This window comes from Gavia stellata, chromosome 10, assembly GCF_030936135.1.
Source record: "Gavia stellata isolate bGavSte3 chromosome 10, bGavSte3.hap2, whole genome shotgun sequence".
In the NCBI taxonomy this organism is placed as follows: domain Eukaryota; kingdom Metazoa; phylum Chordata; class Aves; order Gaviiformes; family Gaviidae; genus Gavia; species Gavia stellata.
In genome coordinates, this window is record NC_082603.1 from 18,022,507 (window position 1) to 18,048,797 (window position 26,291).

General features: G+C 38.3%; 1 protein-coding gene across 1 annotated transcript in view; it reads left to right on the forward strand.

Moving 5' to 3' along the window:
• The first annotated feature begins 18,773 nt into the window (after nucleotides 1–18,773).
• HFM1 (helicase for meiosis 1) overlaps nucleotides 18,774–26,291 on the forward strand; it is a 39,332-nt gene continuing 31,814 nt past the window's right edge. The window contains exons 1-6 of the mRNA XM_059822072.1: nucleotides 18,774–18,844; nucleotides 19,217–19,338; nucleotides 20,805–21,126; nucleotides 21,900–22,165; nucleotides 23,706–23,753; nucleotides 25,488–25,558. Coding sequence (XP_059678055.1) covers nucleotides 18,774–18,844; nucleotides 19,217–19,338; nucleotides 20,805–21,126; nucleotides 21,900–22,165; nucleotides 23,706–23,753; nucleotides 25,488–25,558 — 900 coding nt within the window. The remainder of the gene's footprint in view (nucleotides 18,845–19,216; nucleotides 19,339–20,804; nucleotides 21,127–21,899; nucleotides 22,166–23,705; nucleotides 23,754–25,487; nucleotides 25,559–26,291) is intronic.

Genomic DNA, 26,291 nt, shown 5'->3' on the forward strand with positions numbered 1-26,291 from the left:
ATGTACGAGCTGATTATGCAACTGCTTCCTATTATAGCTGTGAAATATGGAAATGATGAGTTAAATGGATCAAAAATAATGTCACTGTTCAAGAAAGCAGCAAGCCCCAACACTTATCTGTGAAAACTGAAATATTGCTGTCCAACAGGCATTTGTAAAATATCTAATGTTAAGAAGACAACTGAAAATGAATTCATGAGTAACACAGGGAGGTACTCCAGTTCTTTTGCCTAACTGGAAATGGACTTGCTACTAGCATCCCTGAAAGGGGAATGAGGGAGGCAATGGTGACTGTTCATACTTTGTCCATAGGAGTTGTCAGCTACCTAGTGGCTAGCACATGTATTCAACAAACATGAGGAGTGGAGATGTTACTGGTTTTGGTACAAACGTGGTAGTAAACTGACATTTGTGCAAGTCCATGGCACTCTTCAGATGTTGCTCACTGTCACAGCAATCTCTTATTTTCTCTTTTGTCCCTTGTTAACTAGAATTTGTAGTAAAATAAAAGGAGTCACTCAAACAGGTGTCAATCATACAAAGTTTGAAAACAAATGGGAAAGCAGTAGGATTGAATGGAAAGATTGAGAAAGGTGGGTTGTTTTCAGATAGCAGAAGCAGCTTAGGAGCAGTTCTATAAACAATGCTGGTAAAACTGTAACAAAGGACAGAATGGAGAACAATGCTAATCAGGGGGGAAGAACTCACAGGAACACTACAGCTTTAATTTGGAGTTGCTGGGGAAACCTGAGAAGTCTTCATGTTTGTGCTAGTTACAAGGATCTTTAAACTGTTGTGGAAGCATACAACTTAGCACGGTGTCTTCCCTCAGAGATCTGAGTAAGGGAAAAGAAATAAGGCAACTGTAATGTCCCCCTCCCCTATGAACACTGCCTTTCATGCCAGAAAAACGGCTGAGAGGTTACTGCACCACGATCCCCATTATATTCAATATTCTTGTAGCCACAGGCTTTGTGTCCTAACCATTCCCTTTCAACTCTGAAAACCCTGTTTCCTCTTGTTTTTATCCAAAATACACCCTTTGGACACAGTTAGGGGTATTCTGTGTCATAGATGGTCTGTTTATCCCAGGGCACTCTTGCATAGCTCAGACCAATGGGACCTTATCCTCCACTGACTTTATTGCATTTGTATATATACAATGCAAACAAAGCTGTGCATAACACAGCCTTACTCAATAGCATTTGGTACCCACGCAGCTCTGATGAAAATTGGAGAGGTGGAATGGAAAGTCAAGCCTTCAGATAAAAAGGTAGTCTGGAGAAAATCCATGGAGGAAAACAAGGACAGACATTTTGAACAGATTCTGAAATCGATGAAGAGGTGGTAGGGATAGCTGAAGATTAAAATGGTCATATTTTTACATTAAAATTTGCTGTAAGTGGATTAATTTTAATGTTTCTGCTGGGTGCTTATATTGAGAACCATTAAGGTCAAAATACAAGCATTTCAAATTAGGAAAGCAAATAGCTTCAATGATAGCTTTAAATAATCGGATTTCTTAATGGGAGATTTCAGTGAGGATGAAATTATGGCAGAGAAATAGATGGCTAAAGCAATGAGAGCAGTAATATGTAGCCACAGGAGATACAGGGAGAGGAAGAAAGCCAGGGTCAAGGATGAAGTCAGCATCACAGACAACAGAGACAACCATTAGATTAGAATAGAGCAAAACAAAAGAGAATGAGCAGCACGTATAATATATGTGATAGGCAGAGTCAAATTCTGCCCAAGCTTACATCAGTACAACTTCATTGGCTGAATCTTCTTAACACAATGTCACTTTCAATATGATCTAACAATCTAATAACATATGTGCAGGCTTTTATTTAAATCAATGCATAAGGCTAAGTTTTCCACTCTCTTATGCTGTTTCTAGGCAATTGTAACTTCACTGTTCCACTGTTGTTACTATTATGGTCCTTTAGATACTGCTGAATTTTATCTCCTGTGTCTTCTACAAATAAACATATACCTGTTTCACATCTGCATTCTGCTTTAGCAATATTACATTCTTCAAATTCAAAGATCATTTTAGGAAAGCATGATACTGTACACTATTGCTTGAACAGTATACTAGTTTATGCACATTTTAAAACTGAGTTCTGTGTACATTCTACCCATCAATGCTAATTTTAAAATATTTAGGTTTTTTACAGTGTTAGTATTCATGTTTTGCATATTTTGGCATCAGTGGTGTAAAAAGGATGTGTGCATGCACACAAGGCTTTACTACTCTAAACCCAGAAGAAACTACAGGTATTTATGGTTTTTAAACTCCTGCTCTTTCAGTCTTGTTGTTTGGCACAAAAACCTTACAAACGATTTTACAAACAGCCGAACAAAACCAGCAAGCCTTTCTAAGCCCACCCCTCCCACGATAAGGTGACTGATATGGTTTCAGACTTTGCCCCCAGCCAGGACCCACAGGAAACTTTGTCTCTAACTTCTACAGTTTAAAATAAAAATAAAAAATTTGTAAATCTCTAAAAGCTGCCAATGCCCCACCCCAAAACTCCAGGCTGTAGTGACTCTTATGTACATTTTATCTTAGTTTAGCATTATAGACAAGACTGTATTTGCTCTTTGTTTACATCAGTGTAACAGAGGTAGAATTAACTCCTCAGTTCACTGATTAACAAAGAGCAGCAGTGGTACTGTCTGGTGTTTTCCATGTGCCTACCACACTTTTGGTTCTGAAGAGCTACCAACTCAAGAACAAAGAACCTCAGTTCATAAGAGAAGTGTTCCATACCCCCATACAGAAGAAGAACGCAATACATACAAAGAAAACCATGCTGTACCCTGCACAGAATCACAGAATCACAGAATCAGTACGGTTGGAAAAGACCTGTAAGATCATCGAGTCCAACCTGGGGGGGGGGAAAAAAAAAACAAAAAAAAAAACAAAAAAAAAAAACACAACCACAAAACCCACGCCACACAACAACAATAACAAGCCACAACCCACCCAACACCACACAGCACCATGTCCATCAAGCTACATCCCACAATGCCACATCCACACGCTCCTTGAATACCTCCAGGGAGGGTGACTCTACCACCTCCCTGGGCAGCCTATTCCAGTGTTTCACCACTCTCTCAGTGAAGAAGTTTTTCCTAATGTCTAGCCTGAACCTCCCCTGTCGCAACTTGAGGCCATTTCCTCTAGTCCTGTCGCTAGTCACTTGGGAGAAGAGACCAACACCCACCTCTCTGCAACCCCCTTTCAGGTAGTTGTAGAGAGCGATAAGGTCTCCCCTCAGCCTCCTCTTCTCCAGGCTAAACAACCCCAGCTCGCTCAGCCGCTCCTCATAAGACTTGTGTTCCAGACCCCTCACCAGCTTCGTCGCCCTTCTCTGGACACGCTCCAGCACCTCAATGTCCTTCTTGTAGTGAGGGGCCCAAAACTGAACACAGTATTCGAGGTGCGGCCTCACCAGAGCCGAGTACAGAGGCATGATCACCTCCCTGCTCCTGCTGGCCACACCATTTCTGATGCAAGCCAGGATGCCGTTGGCCTTCTTGGCCACCTGGGCACACTGCTGGCTCATATTCAGCCGGGTGTCGATCAACACCCCCAGGTCCTTTTCTGCAGGGGAACTTTCCAGCCACTCATCCCCAAGCCTGTAGCGTTGCCTGGGGTTGTTGTGGCCGAAGTGTAGAACCCGGCACTTGGCCTTATTGAACTTCATCCGGTTGGCCTCAGCCCATCGATCCAGCCTGTCCAGATCCCTCTGCAGAGCCTTCCTACCCTCAAGCAGATCAACACTCCCTCCCAACTTGGTGTCATCTGCAAACTTGCTGAGGGAGCACTCTATCCCCTCATCCAGATCATCAATGAAGATATTAAACAAGACCGGTCCCAAAACCGAGCCCTGGGGGACTCCGCTTGTGACCGGCCGCCAGCTGGATTTCACCCCATTCACCACAACCCTCTGGGCTCGGCCATCCAGCCAGTTTTTTACCCAGCGAAGAGTGTACCTGTCTAAACCACAGGCCGCCAGCTTCTCTAGGAGAATACTGTGGGGAACAGTGTCAAAGGCTTTGCTGAAGTCCAGGTAGACAACATCAACAGCCTTCCCCTCATCCACTAGGCGGGTCACCTGGTCATAGAAGGAGATCAGGTTGGTCAAGCAGGACCTGCCTTTCATGAACCCGTGCTGGCTTGGCCTGATCCCTTGGGTAACCTGCACGTGTCCCGTGAGCGCCCTCAAGATGAGCCTCTCCATAACCTTCCCCGGCACCGAGGTCAGGCTGACAGGCCTGTAGTTCCCCGGATCCTCCTTCCGGCCCTTCTTGTAGATGGGCGTCACGTTGGCAAGCCTCCAGTCATCCGGGACCTCCCCCGTTGACCAGGACTGTTGATAAATGATGGAGAGCGGCTTGGCAAGCTCTTCCGCCAGTTCCCTCAGCACCCTTGGGTGGATGCCATCAGGCCCCATAGACTTGTGAGTGTCCAGGTGGCATAGCAGGTCGTTAACTGCTTCCTCCTGGATCATGGGGAGCCTATTTTGCCCTCCATCCCTGTCATCCAGCTCAGGGGGACGGATACCCTGAGGATACCCGGTGTGGCTGTTAAAGACTGAGGCAAAGAAGGCATTAAGTACCTCAGCCTTTTCCTCATCCTTCGCGACAAGGTTCCCCGCCGCATCCAGTAGAGGATGGAGATCCTCCTTGGCCCTCTTTTTGCTGTTAATGTATTTATAGAAGCTTTTTTTGTTGTCCCTCATGACCGTGGCCAGGTTGAGCTCTAGCTGGGCTTTCGCCTTCCTAATTCCCTCCCTGCATGACCTAACGAGGTCCTTGTACTCTTCCTCACTTGCCTGCCCCTTTTTCCAGAGGTGGTAAGTTCTCTTTTTTTCCCCAAGCCTCAGCATAAGCTCCTTGTTGAGCCAGGCCGGCCGTCTTCCCCGCCGGCTCTTCTTACGGCACACGGGCACTGCCTGCTCCTGCGCCTTCAAGATTTCCTTCTTGAAGAACATCCATCCTTCCTGGGCCCCTTTGCCCTTCAGGACCGTCTCCCAAGGGACCCTCCCGACCAGTGTCCTGAACAGGGCAAAGTCTGCCCTCCGGAAGTCCATGGTAACGGTGTTGCTCACCCGCCTCCTTACTTGGCTAAGTAAGTACTTGGCACGGCAGCATCCCTGGCAGAGGTGTGCCGGTGGGCTGAGGGAAGTGGTTTGGAGCCCCCAGCAGACAGCAGCACTGGGACCCCTAGACCAAAGCAGTCTGTCAAAGAAAGCAATTTTATACTGAAAGGAAAGTAATACATATATCACTTAAGGCATTTAGTTTAAAATATTAAAAAGGATGACAGAACTATGGAAAGAGTGGGGTTTTTTTAGAAAATTGCCCGTGGACTGTATTTTAATGTTCTGAAGCTGTTCCCTCAAGCTATTTTACACAATACTCAGTTTTCTCGAGTTTCAGAAGTACTAATGATTCAATGAATGCAGAATCACAGAAAGCTCCTGAACTCATCTTATGCTCCCCTCCACTGCCTTGAAGTCCTATTTCCAACTAGTGGTTCAGAACTATACAGCATCGCAAAGGGCAAAAATTCCTCTGCAGTGTTAACTGTTACCTTCTTTGAAAGGAATTAATTTTAAACCAGAGAAACTGGATGCATATGATTTGAAATATTTTGTCTTTTTCCTGAGAACTGGTAGATTATTAACCTAGAAGCTTGGTTTAATGTAACAATTACAGTAATGAAATGCAGCATTGTCTTTTGTGTTTAGTATCAGTTTTTTTCCTCTCTTTTCCAATACTTGTGTGGATATTTCCTGTGGGTTTTGATGTTTAAAATAGCAGTTACTTGAAATGTCAAGGGTCTCAAATAGAAATTTGATAAGCAGCAAGCCCCTCTCCCCAATTTAATATGAGAATAGTGCTTTTTTAATCCTTTCCAAACCATATGGTCAACAGTTCTTTGTATAATGTCAAAATATAACATAAAAATACCATTTCATGCAAATTTCAACTATATATGACTTCAGATACTTGCTGCATACTGTCTAGCTATATAAATCATCATGGTAAAGATGGCTTGTTTTTATGACCACAGCAAATAACATTGCCAAGATTTCTACTATTAAAATAAAACTAGGAAAAAATGAGATAATGCAAAATATAACTGAAATTACAAAAAAAAAGAAATTCTGCACCTGCAAAATCTCATTTTAATGCCTTTTTTTACAAGACTGTTCTGAATAAATTAGAAATTACTGAAACATTGTTGAAGCAAAGCCATGTTCTGCTGAAATTTCACCATAATCAGAACATTCCACTTGGAGATACCACCTTTGCCCAAGGTTTTGATGGAAAGTCTCAAAACAATTGGATCTTTTAAAAGGGAAGAAGTCTGACGTATTAGAATTCTAGCAGGATGAAAACTCTATTTTTCAACCAGCTCTAGGTGGAAATGCACTTCTAATTCCTTCATTCCACTGTTTTAATTCCTGTGTCATGTTAATGGTGATCATGGTATTTCACTAGCTTTTACTTATTTGTCCTCTGTCAGCAATGAAAGCTGTCTTCTTGGTCTGGAGAATAGACCTGATTCTGTCCTACTCCACCACATCATCTGAAATAGTCTTCAACAGAAAGATGGCAGTTTTAACAAATTAAAGCACAATGTTATTAAGATAAACTTCTCAAGCATCACCTTGAATCTGTACCAAATTGTCCAAGGGGAAAGACAAAGCCAACCAAACTGCCTAGCACTAGTATCATATCTCTTAATCTTACACTTCTCCTACTGTGACAATAGTGCCTGTGGGCTTCCCAGAAATCAACAAAGAATCGCCAGGTATAACAGTTAAAAATAAAGCTATGTTCTACTTACCAGAGAAGCAAGGTGGCAGTTACTGGGAAATTAGTCCTTGGAATTCCTTGTATTTCAGTGACCCATTGTGCAACTGTTTAATTGGCAGAAAAGGAATAATGGTTAAAACACTTATTTCGGACTGGATGTGCAGCAGTGGTGGTCTCAAAGGGGGACTTCTGCTGCTCTCTTGTTCCCAAAGATAATTGCTGTAGATTAGTTTTTGCTTTTAGAGCTATACGTGTTAGTACATGTGTGTGCTTGTATTTCCAGGTTTCCAGTGTATGTAGGTCTGTATTTAGTGCTGGAGTGCTGTATTTAGTGCTTCATGCTCTCAGTGTCAGATAGAAAGAACCAGGTGACACCCAAGCTGTATTTTCAAACCTTGAAATACATGACGCACACTCCACGAGCTAACGACAAAGCAGAAAGTGTGAAAGACCACTGCCAATTCCCTTTAGTCTTTGTGAAACAGATGACAAGAAGCAGTAGTAATGACCCTGTCTTAAAAGCTTGGAATGCATTTGGGGAAATAAGAATTTACTTTTGAAACACGACATACCTGTGAGTAAACGGGACCAGATCTTTCTTTGGGAACTCATCAATGCTATCAAAGGTGCTATCAAAGTTGGGAAGTCAGGATCCAGATGCCCCTTCCAGGAGTTTCAGCCACTCTCTGAGCCCTTCCCTATGCTTCTTCCTTTTTTTTTTTTTTTTGTCTTTCTTTTGCTGAGCAAACCTCCTCCACTGAGCTGCTATCTACTGTTTTATTGCACGGTTATTATTGTGGTGATAGATCGCTCAATCATAACTGCCTTGTGTCTCTTCGTTCTCCTTTGGCCTCTGGAAAGCAGCAGTTAGACCCACGCAGCAGAGCTGCCAGCTGCAGTGTGCTGACTGGCAACATGATAAATATGTGCTCTAAAATTCCATGAACACTGGGCTTATGTCTTAACACTTTGGTGCGCTTCTCTTGCTCACGCTCCATTTTTTTAATGATATTATTTCTAATGAATACTGTGAGTTTATCTAAGTTAATTCTAAAGTTCTGTAGATCTACATTCTGTACCTCGTGCGTTGGTGATTACAATTCTTCCCCATACATATGGGGAGGAATAGCTTGGCACTGTGGTTTGGGTTTTTTTAGAGAGAATTTATCCTAACACTTTGTTTTCCCTGTTGCCACTTCTATTACCCAAGGAAACGCTTCTGCCTCAAATGCCTCTGCTTCCAAAGTCTATGCACAGACTGTGAATATAGGCTAAAGGTCACACTTTGGAGAAAACAAAAAAGGAAAGGAGAAAAGGAAACATTACAAGTCTCAAAAAGGGGGTGACTTGGTGAAATTTAATAGCTTTTTATACGCAAGACCCCATGTTGGAGATTCTTATGGACTCCCTAGTCTTACAACTGTGGCTCTGTAGAGGCTAAAGCCAAGAGAAAAACAAGAGCTAAAACAAGGTGACAGGAGATAGATAACATACTCCTGATATTCAGGTAGTATTTTAATTAGCTAAAAATACATGCAAAAAGAAATCTATCAGCGACTTCTCAAGAAACAAAACAACACTTTGTCAGAAAGAAATGATTATTTTTTTTCACACTGTGTATCTTGTAGTCAGCTTATGAAGACCAAATGTTAGTCATTTGCCTAGATGTTGCAATTCTAGCTTACTTTACAGGAAAATAAGGTGCTTAAATGAGTATGAAGAAGTAATGAATGCTAATAAACACTTGAAACCCACACTTTCTAACATTTAATGACGCTGCAGCAACAGTTTAGGTTAAGATGATATTAATTTTTAGTAAGCTAGCATGATTTGCAAAAGCATTCTTTTAAGGTACATGTTTTTAATCTTTAGTTTCTTTCATACTAAATTAAACAGTTTTAAAAGTTACATAAAATCCACTCCTGCAATTCAACATTATTAGAATGTGAACAAATAACATTTTCCACTTTTAAATATTGATTTGACCTTTTGGCTCTCCTTGCAAATGTGATCCAAACACCACGGATGCCACTAGAAATACTTTGCTTGCTTATAGTGTGTATTTGGTTGGGTTCTTTTGCATGAATCAAATATTTGGACAAGAGCGCATAAGATTATTCTCTTGTAGCCTAGGGGAATGCAGTGATTTGGTTGGGGGGGTCTCCCAACCCTCAGGTGATTTTCCTGAGCCATACAGTTGTGTTGGCACATATGCACTCTTTCTACGTAAGGTTTAATTATTCTGTAACTTTTCAAATGTTTTTACCATGAAAAAGCTGACGCAGGCCTGGCCCACAAAACCCCATAATTGAGTAATTGGAGTTTTCACTCAGAAGGTGGGAGATGTGGATTGAAATCACTTCATAAAAAGGGAAGGGATCTTGAGTGAGTGCTGTTTGGAAAAATGAGAAGGGAGAACCCTACCATACTTTGTAGTGACTTGCTAGATTCTGTAAGTTCCCAAGTCTTTCCCAGAATTACATAGGAAGCCAAGGCTTTTAATTTTCCACAGGACATTCCAGTAGAAAACACATACACCACATCCCAGCAGAAGATGCGCAAAACTGTCAGAGCATTAAGGCATCCTGAGTTCTTCTGCAGATACAGCCTCAGTCCACTGACCATTCCATCTTCTCTTTGTGTCCTCATCTGAACATCTTACAAAAAATTAACCAATAAGTCTATATGGTCTGAATTAATATGTGAAAGGGCTGATTAGTGAATAGCTGTGCTAACTATGCAAATTACAAAGTTTTTCTGGTTTTATATGAGAAGATGTTTTAAAAATTTCATCAATGTCAATGTGTCAGCCTGCATTTCTCTGTGAAATCTTGAAACTGCTCTTTCATCTCTGTTGTAAACACATCAACAAGTATGTAGAATGTCTTGACTTTGAAATGCTGTCACCTACTTTCTGTATCGTTGTCAGCAGTCAGCTTGTTATAAAAGTGTTTCATACCTATCTCTGTTTCTTTTGGTAGTGTGTCAACATACTGCATTTTTCAGCTGTGTTCCTTGCTGCCTCTCCCATTTTTATCAAAAATTCTGTGTGACAGAAGTTTTTCTCTTTCTTTGCAACATGTTGATATCTCAGGTTCTCCACTGTCACCAAAGCAGTTGTGCTACTTTGAGGTTAAGTTCAGTCTGTGTAAACCATCTTCAGCATTTTGTGCCAAAGTGCAGTGGGATTTTGAACTCAAATGTTTTGGTGATGGTGAGAAGTCCCCAAGCTTCACTGCCTTTACTTCTTAGTTTGGAAGCTTCCCAGAACATGTTCAATCTAATTCAATGCCTATTCCTGATGTGCTCTGCAATGTAGAGTCCACAGTTTGCTTGGAACAAACCCATCTGATGATGGACCATTTCTTAATTGTGAGTGTACTCAGGCTTTCCATTCTGCTGCTTCTCATGTAATCTTCTGTTTTGTTTTGGGTTTTGTTTTCAGAAGATAACATGTCAGGAACTGGTACAATTGCTTCAAGTGCCCCAACTGAAAGCTGAACATTTGTGCCAGTTACTGCATTGCAGAATGTGAAGACATTTACTATTTTAAAATTTTGAATTATACTTGTTTCACAAGGATTTTCAGTTCAAAAATACAACACTGCTGCAGTTTACAGAGGTACAAATTTGGTTAAATTGGAAAAAATACTCTGTTCAAATGCTTTCAAGACTTGTGCAATAGAATTGCATAGATCTGTACATGCTAGTCAGTAAACCCAAAAACTATGATGAAGTACTTAATATTAGATACTTGTATCATTCTTGTGTGTACTATAACGTCAACATATTGTTGCATCTACAACAGTACAGTTTCCTCACGCCTTTCAAAGGCCCACATCATGTTAAGTTCCTAAATCAATACTGTCCAATTGCTGTAAAACACAAACACTCTCCTGGTATCCCATGTGGAGTCATGAGGGTTGGCTTATGTCCTTCCCGTCATCTGCAAGGATACGTACTACTTCTGCACTTGTACTTCCTACTGTTTATTTGCATTGCAATAATATCCTAAAGCTCTACTCAGGACTAGACCGCACTTTGTTAGCTGTGTACCAGAGACACAGTTTTGCACTTAACCTTTTTATGATGCAATCAGTAAATACTACTATATTAACAAGTATCAAATTATTAAACTTAAAATCATAAAGCTCAAGGCAATGTTCTTTATGATCATAAAAGTTAAATTAGATAACTATGGGAGAAAATACAAACTTTGAGGAATGTATGCTTCTTACTTTAATGCAAGGAGAATAAACTTCATTTCCGAAGAAAGATCACCGCATGAACTCTTTTCCCCTCTATCAGTATAGATCACATTCCTGATAACTAACATATCATAAAGAAATATCTTCTAGTTAAGGTATGTTTCAAAACCAGGTTGACATGAACCAGAGATCAAACAAAATCTGTATACACGGACCTACTTTGAAAAAGCTAAGTATCTGTAGGGTGTTCAGATCATATAGTCTGCAGAAATTTAATTGGCATATTGTTGCTGTTTAAGTTAAAATGCACAGCATAGCTACAGTACAGAAGATTACTAGAAATAACTGAGTAAGCAGGCTGTCATCCTAGGAAAGACAGTTGAAAATTATCAGACTTATGTCTAGAATACATGTGTGTCTTAGCCCTGACTACATCAAGCCATTAATCATATTGGCTGGACCCCATTCACCTCACATGTGGATCACACTGCTTCTTTAAACACAGTTTATGTGGCTGAGTCACTTTATTCCACCTTAATCAACATAAGTTTAGTAATTAGGATGGGACCAGGGAAGGAAGAAAGGAAGTGAGTAAGATGAGGTTTTCTAGAAATCTTTGGATAAGCAGTTTAAAGAGGACAGTAGCTAAAATAATAGAAAAAGGAGTGGACACAAGCCAAGAAAATAAATTCCCTTGAGGAAGAATCAGATGTATAGATGTTAAGTGGCCATTGTGTCACACAAAGAATGAAGATCTCCTTACCTCTTGTCTGTTCCTCAAACCGTTGTCTGCCAAAATAAAAAACATTTCAACAAACATCTTGGTGAATAAAAATGCTATGTGTAAAACAAAATATATTCTAAAAATTCATCTTATATCAGACCCTTATTTTCAAAACTCACAAGTTTTCTTCTGTCCCTTGAATGTGGACAAATACCACAGTCATTAAGATTTCTGTACAAGCAGCTTTTCCAAGACGAGAAACATCCCTTTTCCTGAGAATTACATTTCCTGACTTATTCTATGGACCTTTTCCTTCCATAATGTATTTTCTTGCCGGTTTAATGAGCAGCAGCAAGTTAGCAGGCTTTCACTTACAATCCTAACTCAAACTCAACTGGTCTGCAAGTGTTACTGAGGAATGTTTGTAGAACTGAGGATGTGGAAGATGAACATTTTGGACATAGATTTATTCAGTGATTCAGAGTGATACATGAAGACTACTACGAGTATTTTTTTTTTAAATTGCCAAAACTGTACACCAAATGAAATTAATAAACAGTGCATATTACTTCAAAACATGGGCAGAAAAATACTTTATTTTCTCCAGGGAACTAGTTTGATAAAATGATAAATAGGCTCACACTGCAACAAGAAAACATTATCACTCAAGTTCCCTTTTCCTGCACAAAGCTCACCGCAGAACTGGGACTATTCATAACATTAATTTTTGTTAGAACTGTTTATATTTTTTACAAATGAGAAAATTATTCTAGGAAAAATCTGTATATTTTATAATACGCTTACCTAATAAAAAGAAGAAATGTACAAATGTATTCCTTTTCAGGGGTTTCTGAATAATTTTTCTCCATGATAGAATTATAGTTTCCAATTCAAAGCAAGAAATTATGCTGACAGGAAATCTCGTCAAAGTGAATGAACTATCAGAGGATCTGGAATCCAGATGTTAACCATTGTATAGTAGTAAATATAATTGATTCATAATCGTTTAGAGCAAAAAGCTAACAAAATAAGAGCATTTTGTTGTATGTTACACTTTTGTTGAGATCTGACTTCAACAAAATCGCTCTAGCTTAAAAAATATCCATTGCTCCCTTTAAAAAAGTACATTGTTGGAACTGACAAGATGAAAATAGCTGAGTTGTTAGTTATTTTCCAAAACAGTGGTTGCAGCTATAACTTTCAGGTTTATTTGTCATTTATTGAAAAGCAGACTCCATGGACACTGTATCAATGGGACATTCTTTATGTTTTACTTTTAAGGAAAGCAGCAATGACTTGCCTCCTAGGAGGTACACTCCAAAGGAGCAAATATCACCAAGGCATTAATCTCATTTTCTTTCCTTCTGTGTATGTTTCATTTTATCAGCTGAGCCCATGATTTAAATATACAAATATTAAAAAGTATCAGCTATGTGAACTGTAAAATCTATACTCAATAATATAATATCTCCTTTATGTATAAAATTGCTAATGTCTCTAAATAGTATGTGACATAGAATAATGTGTTCATACATGATGAGATTTGTTCGGGGGGAGTTGTGAATTTGAAATGAGCTCGTTTTGTTAATTTGAAGTAAAATGCTAATAATCTACATAATGAAAATGGTCCTTGGTGGTTAGTCTATGCTGGAGGAATTCAGTGGAAGGAGTTAATCTCTTAAAAGAAAAAATGTATGGGTAAGAAACTGAAAAAGGAAACAAAGGTAAAAAAGTACGGAACACTTTCCCCACATCACCATGGAAAAAAATTTTACTTTAGCCACATAAAAAACAAAGTTCAAGAGCTAAACTTCCTGGGGAAGCATATGTGAGGGGCATGGCAAGAGCAGGCTGCTTGCTGCAGCCTTGGGGAGCAGTGCCGTGTATCAGGTCTGGGAGATCCCCTCCGGCGGACATGCAGAGCAGTATTGCCAGGTCCCAGCGGGAGCTGCATTTTGCTCTCCTAAGACCCAATCTTGCAAACACTTATGCACATGAGTAATTTCAGCTGCCACGAGTCAAGTTATTCACCTATTTTAAGTTTTTGCAAGGATGGTGCAACATCAGGCCCACATTTGTAAATGCTAGCCAACATGATAAAATGGAAGAAACTCCCCTTTTCTTTTCCTCATCTAAGCAACTTAGTTTTTGCTGTATTTTTATTTCCCAATTTTGACTGGAAAAGGTTACAGCTGCAAATCTTTTTTTAATTCTTGAATCTTACAATTTATTTAATAAATGAATCATTGCAACCACCTCAAGCATATGGTAAAAATCGTACAGTTGGGGGGTCACCTGTGATTTTAAAACCTAATACTTCATTGTGATTTCTGTTACGAGGTAGGGCACTTTTTAGAGACTAATGGTTTTGTCATGTCTCTGAAATGGTGGATAAAGCCAAACAAAGGAAACTGAGAGAAGACACCACCGATTGTCAGCCCACATATGTCTTGATACTTTTCTGCATTTCATTTGTTTGTAGTTGATCCGTTCCATTTGTAAGTTCTGGAGAAAACTGAATCTTCTAACAGCTTTGTGTTTACTAAGTATGAGTATTATTCTGTTATCATACGGACCACTGACCGATGTCTGGTGTTTGTGATTTTCTATTTATGTTGCTCCAGAACATGCAGGTTTATGACTTAGCATGTGATCTCCACGAGCTAGAAAGACTTAAAACATATGGCAGATCAGATGTTAAGCTTGGGGAAAATCAAAAATTAAACTGTCTCAGAGCAGTTGAGAGACTGCTTTGCTATATATTTTATGTGATTTGCGTGTGTGTTGAGGGAGATGTCACCTAGGGAAGGGAATCGAAGAAAAAATAGCTTTAAAAAATGAACTGTTTGTATTATCGCTTTAAACTTTAAAGTCTGGTCAGCTAAAAGCAGATGTTGTGAACTAAGATGGAAACTTGCCTGAGGCCAGAATCGAAGAAGGCATTCTCTAATAGTAAGAAGTAAAAATGCTTTCTGGTTTCAGAATTTATTATAAGGACAAAATGAAAGCTTATTGTATGCTTATAAAAGCACAAACATTTCCCCACTTTTATTCAAATTACTGAATAATATTTGTGGCTTCAGAATTTAATTTCAGACAATGGGTTCATTAGCAATCCTGATCGTATTCTGAGCTCTTTATCATAAAGTATTTTGTTATTCTGTGCTGGCCAAGATCCTGTCATGTTGGAAGTAGGAATGAAGTGTTTCTTGCCCTTGGCTGTCTGCCCAGTAATTAGATGGGGGAGGTGGATTAAAGCATCTAAACATGTGTAAATTTTGGAGTATTGTAATATGACACAGTTCTGATGCGAATTTTTTTAAGGTAAGAATAATAAAGGAAAGACCTTATCTACACAGAGTTGTAAAAATGAGCATAACCTTTACTGCATGCTTTTCATTGACCTGGGCTTGCACAGTCTGAGAGAATACACTTACAATCTGTAAACACACAATGCCTAAGAATTTGAAATGGAAAGTTAAAAATTAATATTTTTAAGAAAGAAAACCAAAAAAGGTTGATTAAATAAAAATTATTTATGTTAAAATCAATCCATATTTGAGAAAATATTCTGCTTCCTTTTCATCTATTTATGTATGAGGAAAGACATATTTACAGTAGCTGCCTCTATAGTATTTGTTGAATGGCATGAAGCTTTGAACCAGCTTAAAATTTAGTCTGAGACAGTTCTGCAATTTATTTTAAATTTACTAGTTCAAAAGCTATGCTGTAATGGCAAGTCCAGAATTCCAAGTTGCAGTATTTCCGGGGGAAAAAAATTAGCAACCTACTTCTGCATTTTACAAATACTTTATGTGATACTGTTTCAATTCATATAATCGTTTGAGGCAGCTTTGTTGCTCTAGTTCAGCAGCAGCAGCAACAACAACAACAAAAAAAATTTTTCAGAAATCTACTACAAAATTATTTTAAGGATCAGTATTTTCAGTGTATTTATTTCTTCCTGTAGGAATCCTTTTGATCACAGAGTCATATGGTGCAGGAATCAGCTGCCTTTTCTAATTTATAGCAGGGTAAAAGTACGTAAGGACTTTCAACAGAGATCCATTCCCAATAAATCCATGTTTGGAAAAGCTCTAAATCTGGCACCAGTGGAGTCCCTCCACATTGCTTTTTTACCGTTTTAATGAGAATTTAGCCCCTTCCTTTCCCTGGTTTCAGGATTTGCGAGTGGAGGTGGTCTGTCGGCTGTTACAGCTGGGCCGTGCCTCAGAAGGCAGGCAGCCGCCGCGAAGCGGGCCCGGCGCCCTCCATTTCGTACCAGCGGGAGCCGCAGACCCCTCCGCGGCTGAAGAGAGACAGAGGCGGCCGGCTCCCGCCAGCTCTGGAGGGCGGCCCTTCCCTGGGGCGGCGCTGGGAAAGGACGGGTTGGCAGTCGCCGCTTCCCGCTCGCTCGGCCGACGCGGCTGAGGTGCCTTGAGCGCGCGGCGGTGCCGCGGCGCGTACCACCGCTTTGGCCCCTCTGTTGCCGCCATTTTGCGCGGTGGTGGCGGGCGGCGCTGTTGGTGAGGTGGGAGCGGCTCTGTCAGGTTCTCCTTCCTCAGCCGAGGGAGGAGGGCGGGAGAGGGAGTCTGACTGTGAAGGGGTGCTTAGGGGCTCGCAGGAAGGGGAAGGAGCGCTGTGAGATGTGGAGCGAGCAGTTGTAGTTTGTTTGGGTCGTCACCCTTGAAGGTTGCGACCTTCGCTTGGGCCCCCTGGAGAGAGCACTGAGGTGAAATACAGAGGTCTGAGGAAAAGGATTGGGGTTTAGGAGGGAGGTCAAAAGCAAAGGGGCTTAAAACCAGAGCAAAACCCCTTGAGGCATGCAGTGTTTGTCGTAAGTCTGTAGTAAGCTGTTTCTTAAAACATACATGAGAGGTCTTTGCTTACAGGGGTTGGCAAACACCTCGTTGTAAGTGTGAATCAATGATCTGTGCTGCTCCTGCAAACGCCTACTCATTTCACTCATTCTGCTATCTTGAATATGCATTTTCCCTGTGTTATCAAACAGCATTGAGAGTACCAAAAAGACCCTTTCATTGATGTCCACCTTTGAGACATTTTGCCCCTTTTTTTCTTCCCCCCTTGGCTGGGGATTTTGAGGGGGGTGTCCAGCTGATGGCCAGAAAGCAGGTGGATGAATGCAGAACTGCATGAAGGAATGTTGTGTCATGACATCTATCATTTTTATGTACGTCATTAAACAATTGGAATTAATGGAGCCAGTCAAAGAATAAATGACATATAGAGAGTGGGGGCCTGAAGGGCCTGGGAAATTAAATATTTTGAGTAACGAAGACTGCTCAAGGGTGGGAATCACAAATCCAAACTATTTAAATGGAAGTTGCATAATCATAGGTTGAAGATTCCCCAACTGAGGTAGGAAAACCATTTCATACTGGTCTGTAGTGTTTGCAGCTCCTTGGAGCTGATGAAGTGGTGGTTATTCAGTTGGATAAGCACTTAACACAGATAATTACTATTTGAATAGCTTCAACTTGATAGTACTCCCGACAGATGCTTTCTGCTGCCACTAGTGATACTGAAGCCTGAGAACTCCTGCTTTAGATTATTGACATTAAAAGCATGTGAAAGCATGGTGGCAAAAATAAACAGCTTTGTTAGATTTATTAGTGTGATTTCTAAATTCTAGATTTATTAGTGTGAAGGAAAAAGTGGCAAAACCTGGTGGGGGGGGAGTGGCAGAAATTGGCAGAAGTGGTGTTGCAGACTTACTCTGAAAAGGAGTGTAAAAGGGACATTGACAGATTTTGTGTTTGAAGTTCTAAAACCTGTCGTCTTCACTGTGTTCACAGACAGTTTTGATTACATGCTCTATATTCTGCCAGTATTGTGAAATGTTTTCTGTTTTAAATTTGAAACATTTCTCTGAAATATTTGAAGTTTTACAGCTTCTGTGGAAGAAAAGTATTTTTAAAATTTTTGATTCAGAGCTGACAGTATACAATAATTAAGTAAACTTGAATCCTATTTGCAAAGCAGTCTAAAAGATATTTTGTTCATAGGTTACTAATGAGATGCTGGAGTACAAAAGAGGTGTCACCTTTGGTTTATCTCTGTAGGTAAAGAAGATAGCTTTGCTTTGTTATTTTATCACCAGATTTGGCCTTTATTGAGTTTTATAAACTCTGTTGAAGTTGATTTGGTATTTTACCAATTGTTTCAATGAATTTAAGATTTTTGACTCATAAAATCCTTTCTGTGCTATTCTTTTAGTCACATCTTTGCTTTTTAAAGTTATGCTTAAGCAAAATTAAGAGCTGTGAAACTTCTCAACAGAAACACATAAAGAAAACACGTCTAATGCCTAGAGTTGGTGCTAAATGAAAAACATTTAAATTAACTGGAGTATTTTTAAAACTGGTTTTAAAACAGAGAAATAATCTCGGCTTCTGATGTTAAGGAGTTGGGCCCATACTCCAATTATCCAGGTAAGCAATTTGCATGTAGATTTAAAAAAACCTGATTTGCTTGTAAATTAAAATAATTGTTGGGTTTTATTAGATAATAATTTTATTTTGTAAGAATTGATGGAATCTGATCATAAGACATTTTATTTTTCCATCAGAACAGAAGAAAGTTGAGAAAAAAAATATAGTCTGCATTTGTATAAAAGAATCTTAGCATTATTCGTAGAAAGTAAATAATTTAACATAAACTTTATCTGGATCTTCACTCTTACCCACTTTTTCCCTCCTGACATGTCATGGTAATGTAAAGGCTGTTTAAAGTGCTGTCCTATGGGATTTTTTGGTCATAAGTAATAGGACCCATATTTTATGAGTAGAGAGATTCTCTTTTTGAAGAAGAATTAAGGATGCAGGCAAGAGCTCTAAAAGAAAAACATTTAGACGTTAAGTATTGGCACTTATAACTGAAAAGCTTTGTATTGCTTATACAGATTCAATTCTAGTAATTTCAGCGTCACAGTTCCTTGTGCTGCCTTTTGCAGATTAAGAGACTTCACATTTGATCTAAAAATGTTCAACTCTGCAGACATGGTCTTTTCATTGGATAATTTATTTTATGAAAGACCAGATAGAAGACAAAGGTAAATCTTTATAGTTATATATATATATATATATAAAATTGTTTTCCAAGTATTTCCATGCTCTGAATCCTTTTACAGCAGAATTTTTTAACTCCCTTTTCTGCCTACCAATAGAAATGTGGAGCTAGAAATTTCCGGGTTCATAACCCATACTTTGAAATGTTTTTCCAAGCACACCTAAGTTTGAATGATGTAAGAAATATGGGTTAGCAGAAGTTTTGCCCCTTTTTTCTGTGATTAAAAATCACATGAATTAAAGAATATTTTTTAGCAGGAGAAACAGTAGATTATTTATGATTAGTGATTTTGAGCTAGATGTTGTGGAGAGTGCTTAAAGAATGTTTTTACCTTATATTTGTGTGTTAAAAATAGGTATCTAGAAAATGAAGAGTCTAAGATTTGGTGTATTGCACCTGCTCCAGCTATTGCTGAAATTCCAGCTGCAGAGGAGTTACAGAGGGAACTGGAAAAAACCACAGCCAACACTCATATGGGTACAATATCATAGAATAGAATCATAAAATCATTTAGGTTGGAAAAGACCTTTAAGATCATTGAGTCCAACCCCAAACCTAACACTGCTGAGTCCCACTAAACCATAATATTTGACATTCATTTTGAATGGCTTAACAAATAATTAGCTGAACAGCTAATTCATCCTCTCTCTTTTAATGCTGTGAAATATGAAATATTCTAGGTATACAAATATAGACAAAGAATGTATTTTATTTGAGTGATGGTCTTACATAAATTTGGAGTATTAACAGTCCTCTTCGGGCATATACAGGCTACAAGTTTACTGTGCAGAAGTGGGCAAGGTAAAAAGTATGATCAAAACTTCAGCTATTCCACATTGTTCCATGAAGCATCATAACACAGTGGGAAGTAGCTGTAAGAGCATAATGTGACACACGGATCTGATGACCTGTCTCCCACCCAAGGAACAGAGAATTTATATGAACCTAACTTTCTTCTTCCCTTTTGTGGCTTTTCTCAAATTGCTATTCAGGAGGTCACATTTGAATATGGCCGTTGATTGCTGCTAAGTGCAGTATTACTTCCATCTAGACATTCAGGATCACCTTAAGGAAATTTATTTTGAAGAATTTGGTTGTTTTATCTCTGTCAACTAGATTTCTACATTTCTTAACTGTTGTGCTGATTTATGATATTCTCTATTTAGGAATTACACTGTGAAGAGACAGAAGGGGTTTTTTCTACTTTATGCAAGAGTGATTTCATTAAGAACTACTTATTCAAACAAGCTTTCTGGTGTTTGTAGAATTAGAACTGTTGGGGTTATGTCACAAACAGACTATTGTAATTTTAAGTTTCTAGATGGATAACACTGAAATTAATAGGCTGTGGAATAAAGTTGTTCTGTAGTCTTGTTGCATTCAATTGCTTATTTCTGCTCTTGCCTTCCTTTTGCTGACAGCAACACTTGTATGGTCAGCCAGATCAGGACACTGATCCTACTGAGAACTAACCCTGCAAAATGTGATAATTAACTAAGATGACTATGAAACCAGCCTGTCACTGACTTCATTATGAATTTTGACTGTTGAGATTGCAGGGTTAATCTCGCAGCTGTTTGTAGTAGGAACTTCAAGCTTGGTCATTGTGTCATTTTTTTTTTTTAAAGACCGTCTTTATTCTGGGACAGGGTGAAGAGTTTCTATCGTACAAGCTACTTTGTAGTTCTGAGGAATAGTTTTGCTCCATTACTTTGTATAGGAAGCATAGAAAGTGACCCTATTTTTATAACTTTTTGATTGACAACAGATGCATTGCATTTATGAGCATGAGTCATAAAATATACTCTAAAGTTCTTGCAACAAAATAGAAATATCAGTTCATATATGTGAATTTAGCTTATTCTGTGTGGGAGGTATTTAATAAAATGACTATGAATAGGAATATGAATATTAATAGAAATAATAATTTATTGTTTCTGTAGGAGGGAGAAAGCACCAGCCGTTTAATCAACAATGTAAAAGTAATACTGAGGAAGTAAATGATAAATCACCAGCACCTGTTCATTTTGGCATAGCCTCTGAAAAAGAAGTGCTCCAGTTAAATGTCGGAGAAAGAGAGAAAATTCATTTTCGGCATGAAAGTCAGAAAATGGTTTCATTGTTTCTCTCTTCTGACCAAGATAAATCTAAAACAGGAACAGGGGTTTCTCAGCAACCTGGTGCAAATTTTTCACAAAATAAAATATCAAGTAATTTTCAGGAAAACAGTGATGATGAGAGTGTCCATTCAACATTAAGAAAAAGGTATGTGTTTAGTCAATTCTGATAATTTATCAGCTGTCAGAATCATTTTAGATAAATTTGTTAAATGCAGAGTTTTGGATCCTTTAATTGAAGGTACTTTAACAAGGCTCCAGACACTAATTCTTTTCAGTATAAGGAAAAAAGGTGTTTCCTTTTGGCAGTATTTTAGTACTGTAATTAAATGTGTCCTGAGCTCAGCCTCTCTTATGAAAAAAGTAAGGATGAGGTTTGTTGCTTTAATTGTAAAGAAATTGTTAGATAACAAAGGCTTTTCAAAATACTATTTTGAGTTCTCTGTCCACATGGTAACGAGCAAGAAGGCTAAGATCACTTGCTTTTCAGAGCAGAGGTCAGCCAGCCAGATATACCTTGAGCAGTTCTTAACATGATTTCAGTGCTGCCTGGGAGGAGGGGTTTTACAGATAAACTCCTCTTCTATGCCCAGCTCTTCTCATTCCTCAGAACCTGTATGTCTGTATTGTTTTTAATTATGCAGAGATTGACAGTTAATCTGCTATTTGGATTCAGAGCCCATCTGGACAGGCAGTTTATTCTTTCAGGTTTTTTCTGGAATGAAAGTAAAGTTAAAATGTATCTTGAAAGGAGTTGTCTTCAGGTAGAAGAGTGTCAAATAAAATAAAATTACATACAAACTTTTCTTATGATTGTTATCTTACTAGTTCTGCTTCTAATACAAACATGCATATTTTTCAAATATTAGAGAAACTGTGTAACATTACAACAAACTGATGAAAATCCTGGATCTTTTGCAGCTTATTTAAAATGTCTGGCTGTATGTATAAAAATACAGAATTTAAAGATAGTTCTGTGGATGTGAAAGAAATTGATACTTACTTAAATACAAGTGTAAACATGAAAGAAGTGAGTAAAGAAGGTTCATGGAGAAATAATCATCATGCTCCAATAACTAAAGACTCAAATTTTACTCTGTATAGGGTAAATGATGGGGACATTGCATCTAAAAATGGAATTAAAATGAAATCATTTTCTAATGCTTCAGAGATTCTGGAGATGACAGGTAATTATTATTACTCTATTTCAAGTAAAATAGTCCACTGTCTGTCTTTGGTGTATAATAATAATGGATATCCATTATCTGAGGTAGAGTGAAGAACATTTTCCCCACCAGCTCAAGGTGAGATAATTGGCTAAACTTGACAGACGATATTGCAATTCTATGGAACTTAATTGCATTGTTGTTTAATACGAGCTGGGTAAACAATTTGTGAAGAAGAGTCATATTTTCAAAAGTGCCAAGTCATGTAAACCTTTTTGAAAATGTCACTTCGAATCAGTCCCCTAAACAATCTGAAAAAGAGCAGCCTTGTCCCTTCATGTGGTAAACAGTCCTATCTTCATTTGAAACCAGAAATTGAAAATGGAATGTTTATTTGTGACAACGCTCATACTTGTATCTTTGTAGAAATAGATTTCAAATAGGAAAAGTATGGAAAATGGAGGAAAGTACTGAGAATTTTGATTAAATGATAAAATACTTGGTTTAGAAATTATTTTTGGTTTTTAATAGTTTTTAAATACATGTGGTTTATTTCTAGATTTTAAGCTTTTTGGGACAGGGACTCGTTGCATATGTGGAATGTACCTTGTGTACCTGGCCAACTGCTACAGAAATGCGGAATAGAAGAATAGTTCTAGCAGAAAATTGTAGGGCAGAGCTGTGGCTTAAGATGGGATTTAGAGGCTGGTCAGGAATGGAAAACATGATTCCTGTCGGATTGCCTTCTGAGCAATGGTGACTAGATTTGTGGATGAGGGGAGAGCAGTGGATGTCATTTACTTTTACTTCAGCAAGGCTTTTCATAGAAACATAGAATGCTTGAGAAACACTGTCTTCCACAACATTCTTGTATCTGTTAGGACATTAGGAATGGATGGACAGCTGCATGGGTAAAAAAAAAGGTTGGATGGTCAGGCTCAGATGGTGGTGGTTAATGAGTCACACTCTGCCCACATGCCTGCCACCAGTGGAGTACTGCAGGGATCTGTCCTGGAGGAGGGGGCTGCCAGGGATTTAATGAAATTCAGTATGGACAAATGCAAAGTCCTGCCCCAGGAAAAGAGAAGAACCCCTGGGGTTCCCCTGCAATGGACTGGCTGGGGACAGCTCTGTGGAAAAGAGCCTGGGGTCTGGCAAACAGTTTGCTGAACATGAGCAAGCAGTGTGCCCCAGCAATAATGAAGGCCAGCAGCATCCTGGGCTGTGTTAACAGGAACAAAGCCAGGAAGTTGAGGGAAGTGATTATCCCCTTTTTCTTGGCACTTTTGAGACCATGTCTAGATACTGCATCAAGTTGTGAGCCGCTGGTACAGGCAAGACATCCTTAAAGTGGAGTGAGTTCAGCAAAAGGGCCACCAAGATGGTCCTTTCAAATGATGAGCTTGTGACCTCCCTGTCCTGTCCTGTCAGCTCCTGTATCACCTGGACCTTGTTACAGCCTTGTAGCTCCTCACAGAACACATAGAGTGGGGTCAGGAAGATCTTTTTCGTGGTTGAAAACAAATCTGGTTTTATAAATTTATTACTTTTATTTCTTTAGGAACTGCAGGAAGGAAACTGGAAATTTTGAGGGCTGTTACAGAAATACGTATCCTTGTATTTGCTGTATCTGATTTACTGATTTTATTACAATGCTTTTACATTTACAAACTCCTAGTGATTAATTTGTAGCCATAGGAACTCATGCATTATACTGTAATAGTTTTGATTTGTAATGTAATGCTGGGAATCAAATGATGAATAGGTGTTTACCCTTTGGACTTCCAAAGCTAGAATCAAAACAGGACAACTTACAGATCATTTATTGATAAGCAAATTTATTCTTATTTCAAACATTCAAATTTTATCCTCAAGACTGTTTATTTTTAAAATGTAAAATGTATAATGTTTAGTTTGCATAATACATATTTCAGGCCAGATTTTATATGCAAAGACACATATACACATATCCCCATACACTTCAAATAAAGGAAGAGTGAATTCGTATTTAGGCTTATTAGGAAAACTGAATCTTACTTTTTGTCCCATTTTCTCAGGAGAAAATAAACTTCATATATTCTTTACAGGTCTGTATTTATGTTGTAGTGTGCATACAGTATCTTTCCATTCTTTAAGCAGATTTTACAATCATTTTTCTTCTTCTTGCCCCTGCCCCATAACATAATTAACCATCCATCTATATCTGACAAACTTTTTTTTTCTATACACTGTCTTTTCAATATTTTGTTTCTAGTAACCTGTCAAATGGCAGGTTAAATATTAAGAAGAGGAAATGTCTAAATTTAGGCAATTTAAATTCATGTGAATAGTTTTAATAAATGAGTAAGGACTCGGATGTTCTGATGTTGCTGATTACAGATAGTAATGTTCTGCATTTTGAAAATAGATCACTTATTCAGAGAGGTGATTTTAGAGAAGTCTTCGTAAAAAAATCCTTATTTTCTTTAGTCTAATATTACTTGCTTATCTTTATCCATTTTTTAAAAGTTTATATTTAACTATTTCTATTTTTTGTTTTACTCCTTTTTCTTTTCCTTTTTATTTAGTCTTCTAATGTACCATCAATCTGAGGCCTCAGCAGTTCATTGTTCTTGTTACTGTTGGTGTTATGTCTGACTGTGTGTGCATCCTCAGCCTGATCGGGTGGTTACAGTTACTCTGCTTGTGTGGCTTCAATGCAAGTCCAGACAAGGATCAACTCACTCATTTGGATTTGTAATGTAACAATACTCTTTCCTTTTACTCATATTTTAGATAAGACTGTTGTTGTCTGAAAAATACACAATATTAGCAATTGAAAATATCTTTAAAACCACTGTCAGCACTAAGATCATAGGTGAATTTCTTTGCTACTGTTATGACTGGACATACAATATTATGCTAATTAATTTGCATTATATTACAAATATAATGTGGCCATTGACACTTTAGATATGCTAACAGCAGTGCTCTGCTTGCTCTTGTATTTGGTTTGCAGTGTAGAATAAAGCTTTTGTCCCTTGCAGTTTCACATTCCATAATTGTATGCCATTCCATGAAGTCTATGCCAGGGAGGAGGTGCTTGATTATTGGTATGATCCTGAGACCTCTCACGCAGGTAGTGGTTTTTTTGGTGAAGTGGAATATATGGCACACCAAGAATCTAAATAAAGCTATTTAATAAGTTACTTTTTGATAATTTTTTTACAGACCTGTATCAGTGAAAGATTGTTGCATATGTTTTAAGTTTGCACTTAAATTACAGAAAGAGATGCATTTCACAGTTCTAAAATAAATTTTATAATTTTCACTCAATTGTTTTCAATTCCTTAATGCTGTCAAGCGACCCAATTTAGAAGTATTTTTAAGGAGTTCCCATATTTTAACTATGCACAGTCTAAAGCTTTGGATGATGTAAGTATGAAACATTAGCTGCAGCTGCAAGTAGTACTTTGTAGATAAATCTAAATGATACTTTGATATTCAGAACTTAAAAGGGGTTAGAAAACTGTAACATATCTAGAACCTCCTCCTGGAATAGTTGAGCAGGGTTGTGCTTAGCTGGGAGAAGAGACCAGAAGTACTTTTAAAAATGTTTTCCTTAGTTTTAAATACATGTGTCTGAAGATGTGAATTATATGTGTATTTATGCATACAGATTAGTGATATTTTTTAATGGTTTTCACAGGAAGATTAAGAAAAGCAGAACTTTAGAGAAGGTTGTCCTCTTGGAGAAGTGATGTTTGCCCATGCCCTTTTTATCAGCTATGCTCTTTCTTTAAAACTCAAAACTTACTTTGAAAGCAACCAATTTGAGAAAGATAGTATTATAGGTATTGTAGAGAGGAGATACAGGTTCCATCAGAGTCTTCAACAGAGTGTTTGAAATTTTTGTTCAACTCTAGGGGAAATCCCAGTGTCATTCACAAACATTTCTAAGCATGTTTTTTAAGCTACTTTTGATGTTGCAAATGTTCTTGTTTGAATTTCTTATCCACTAAGTAATGTTTTATAAAGAGAAGATTTTACGAATGGTGCTTATATGAGCAGAATAATCTTGTATTTAAATTATACGGGGAGCTGCATTTTTGCTTTTTTCCTTACATTTTTTGTTTTATGCATAGATTTGGGGTATTTTTCCTTACTT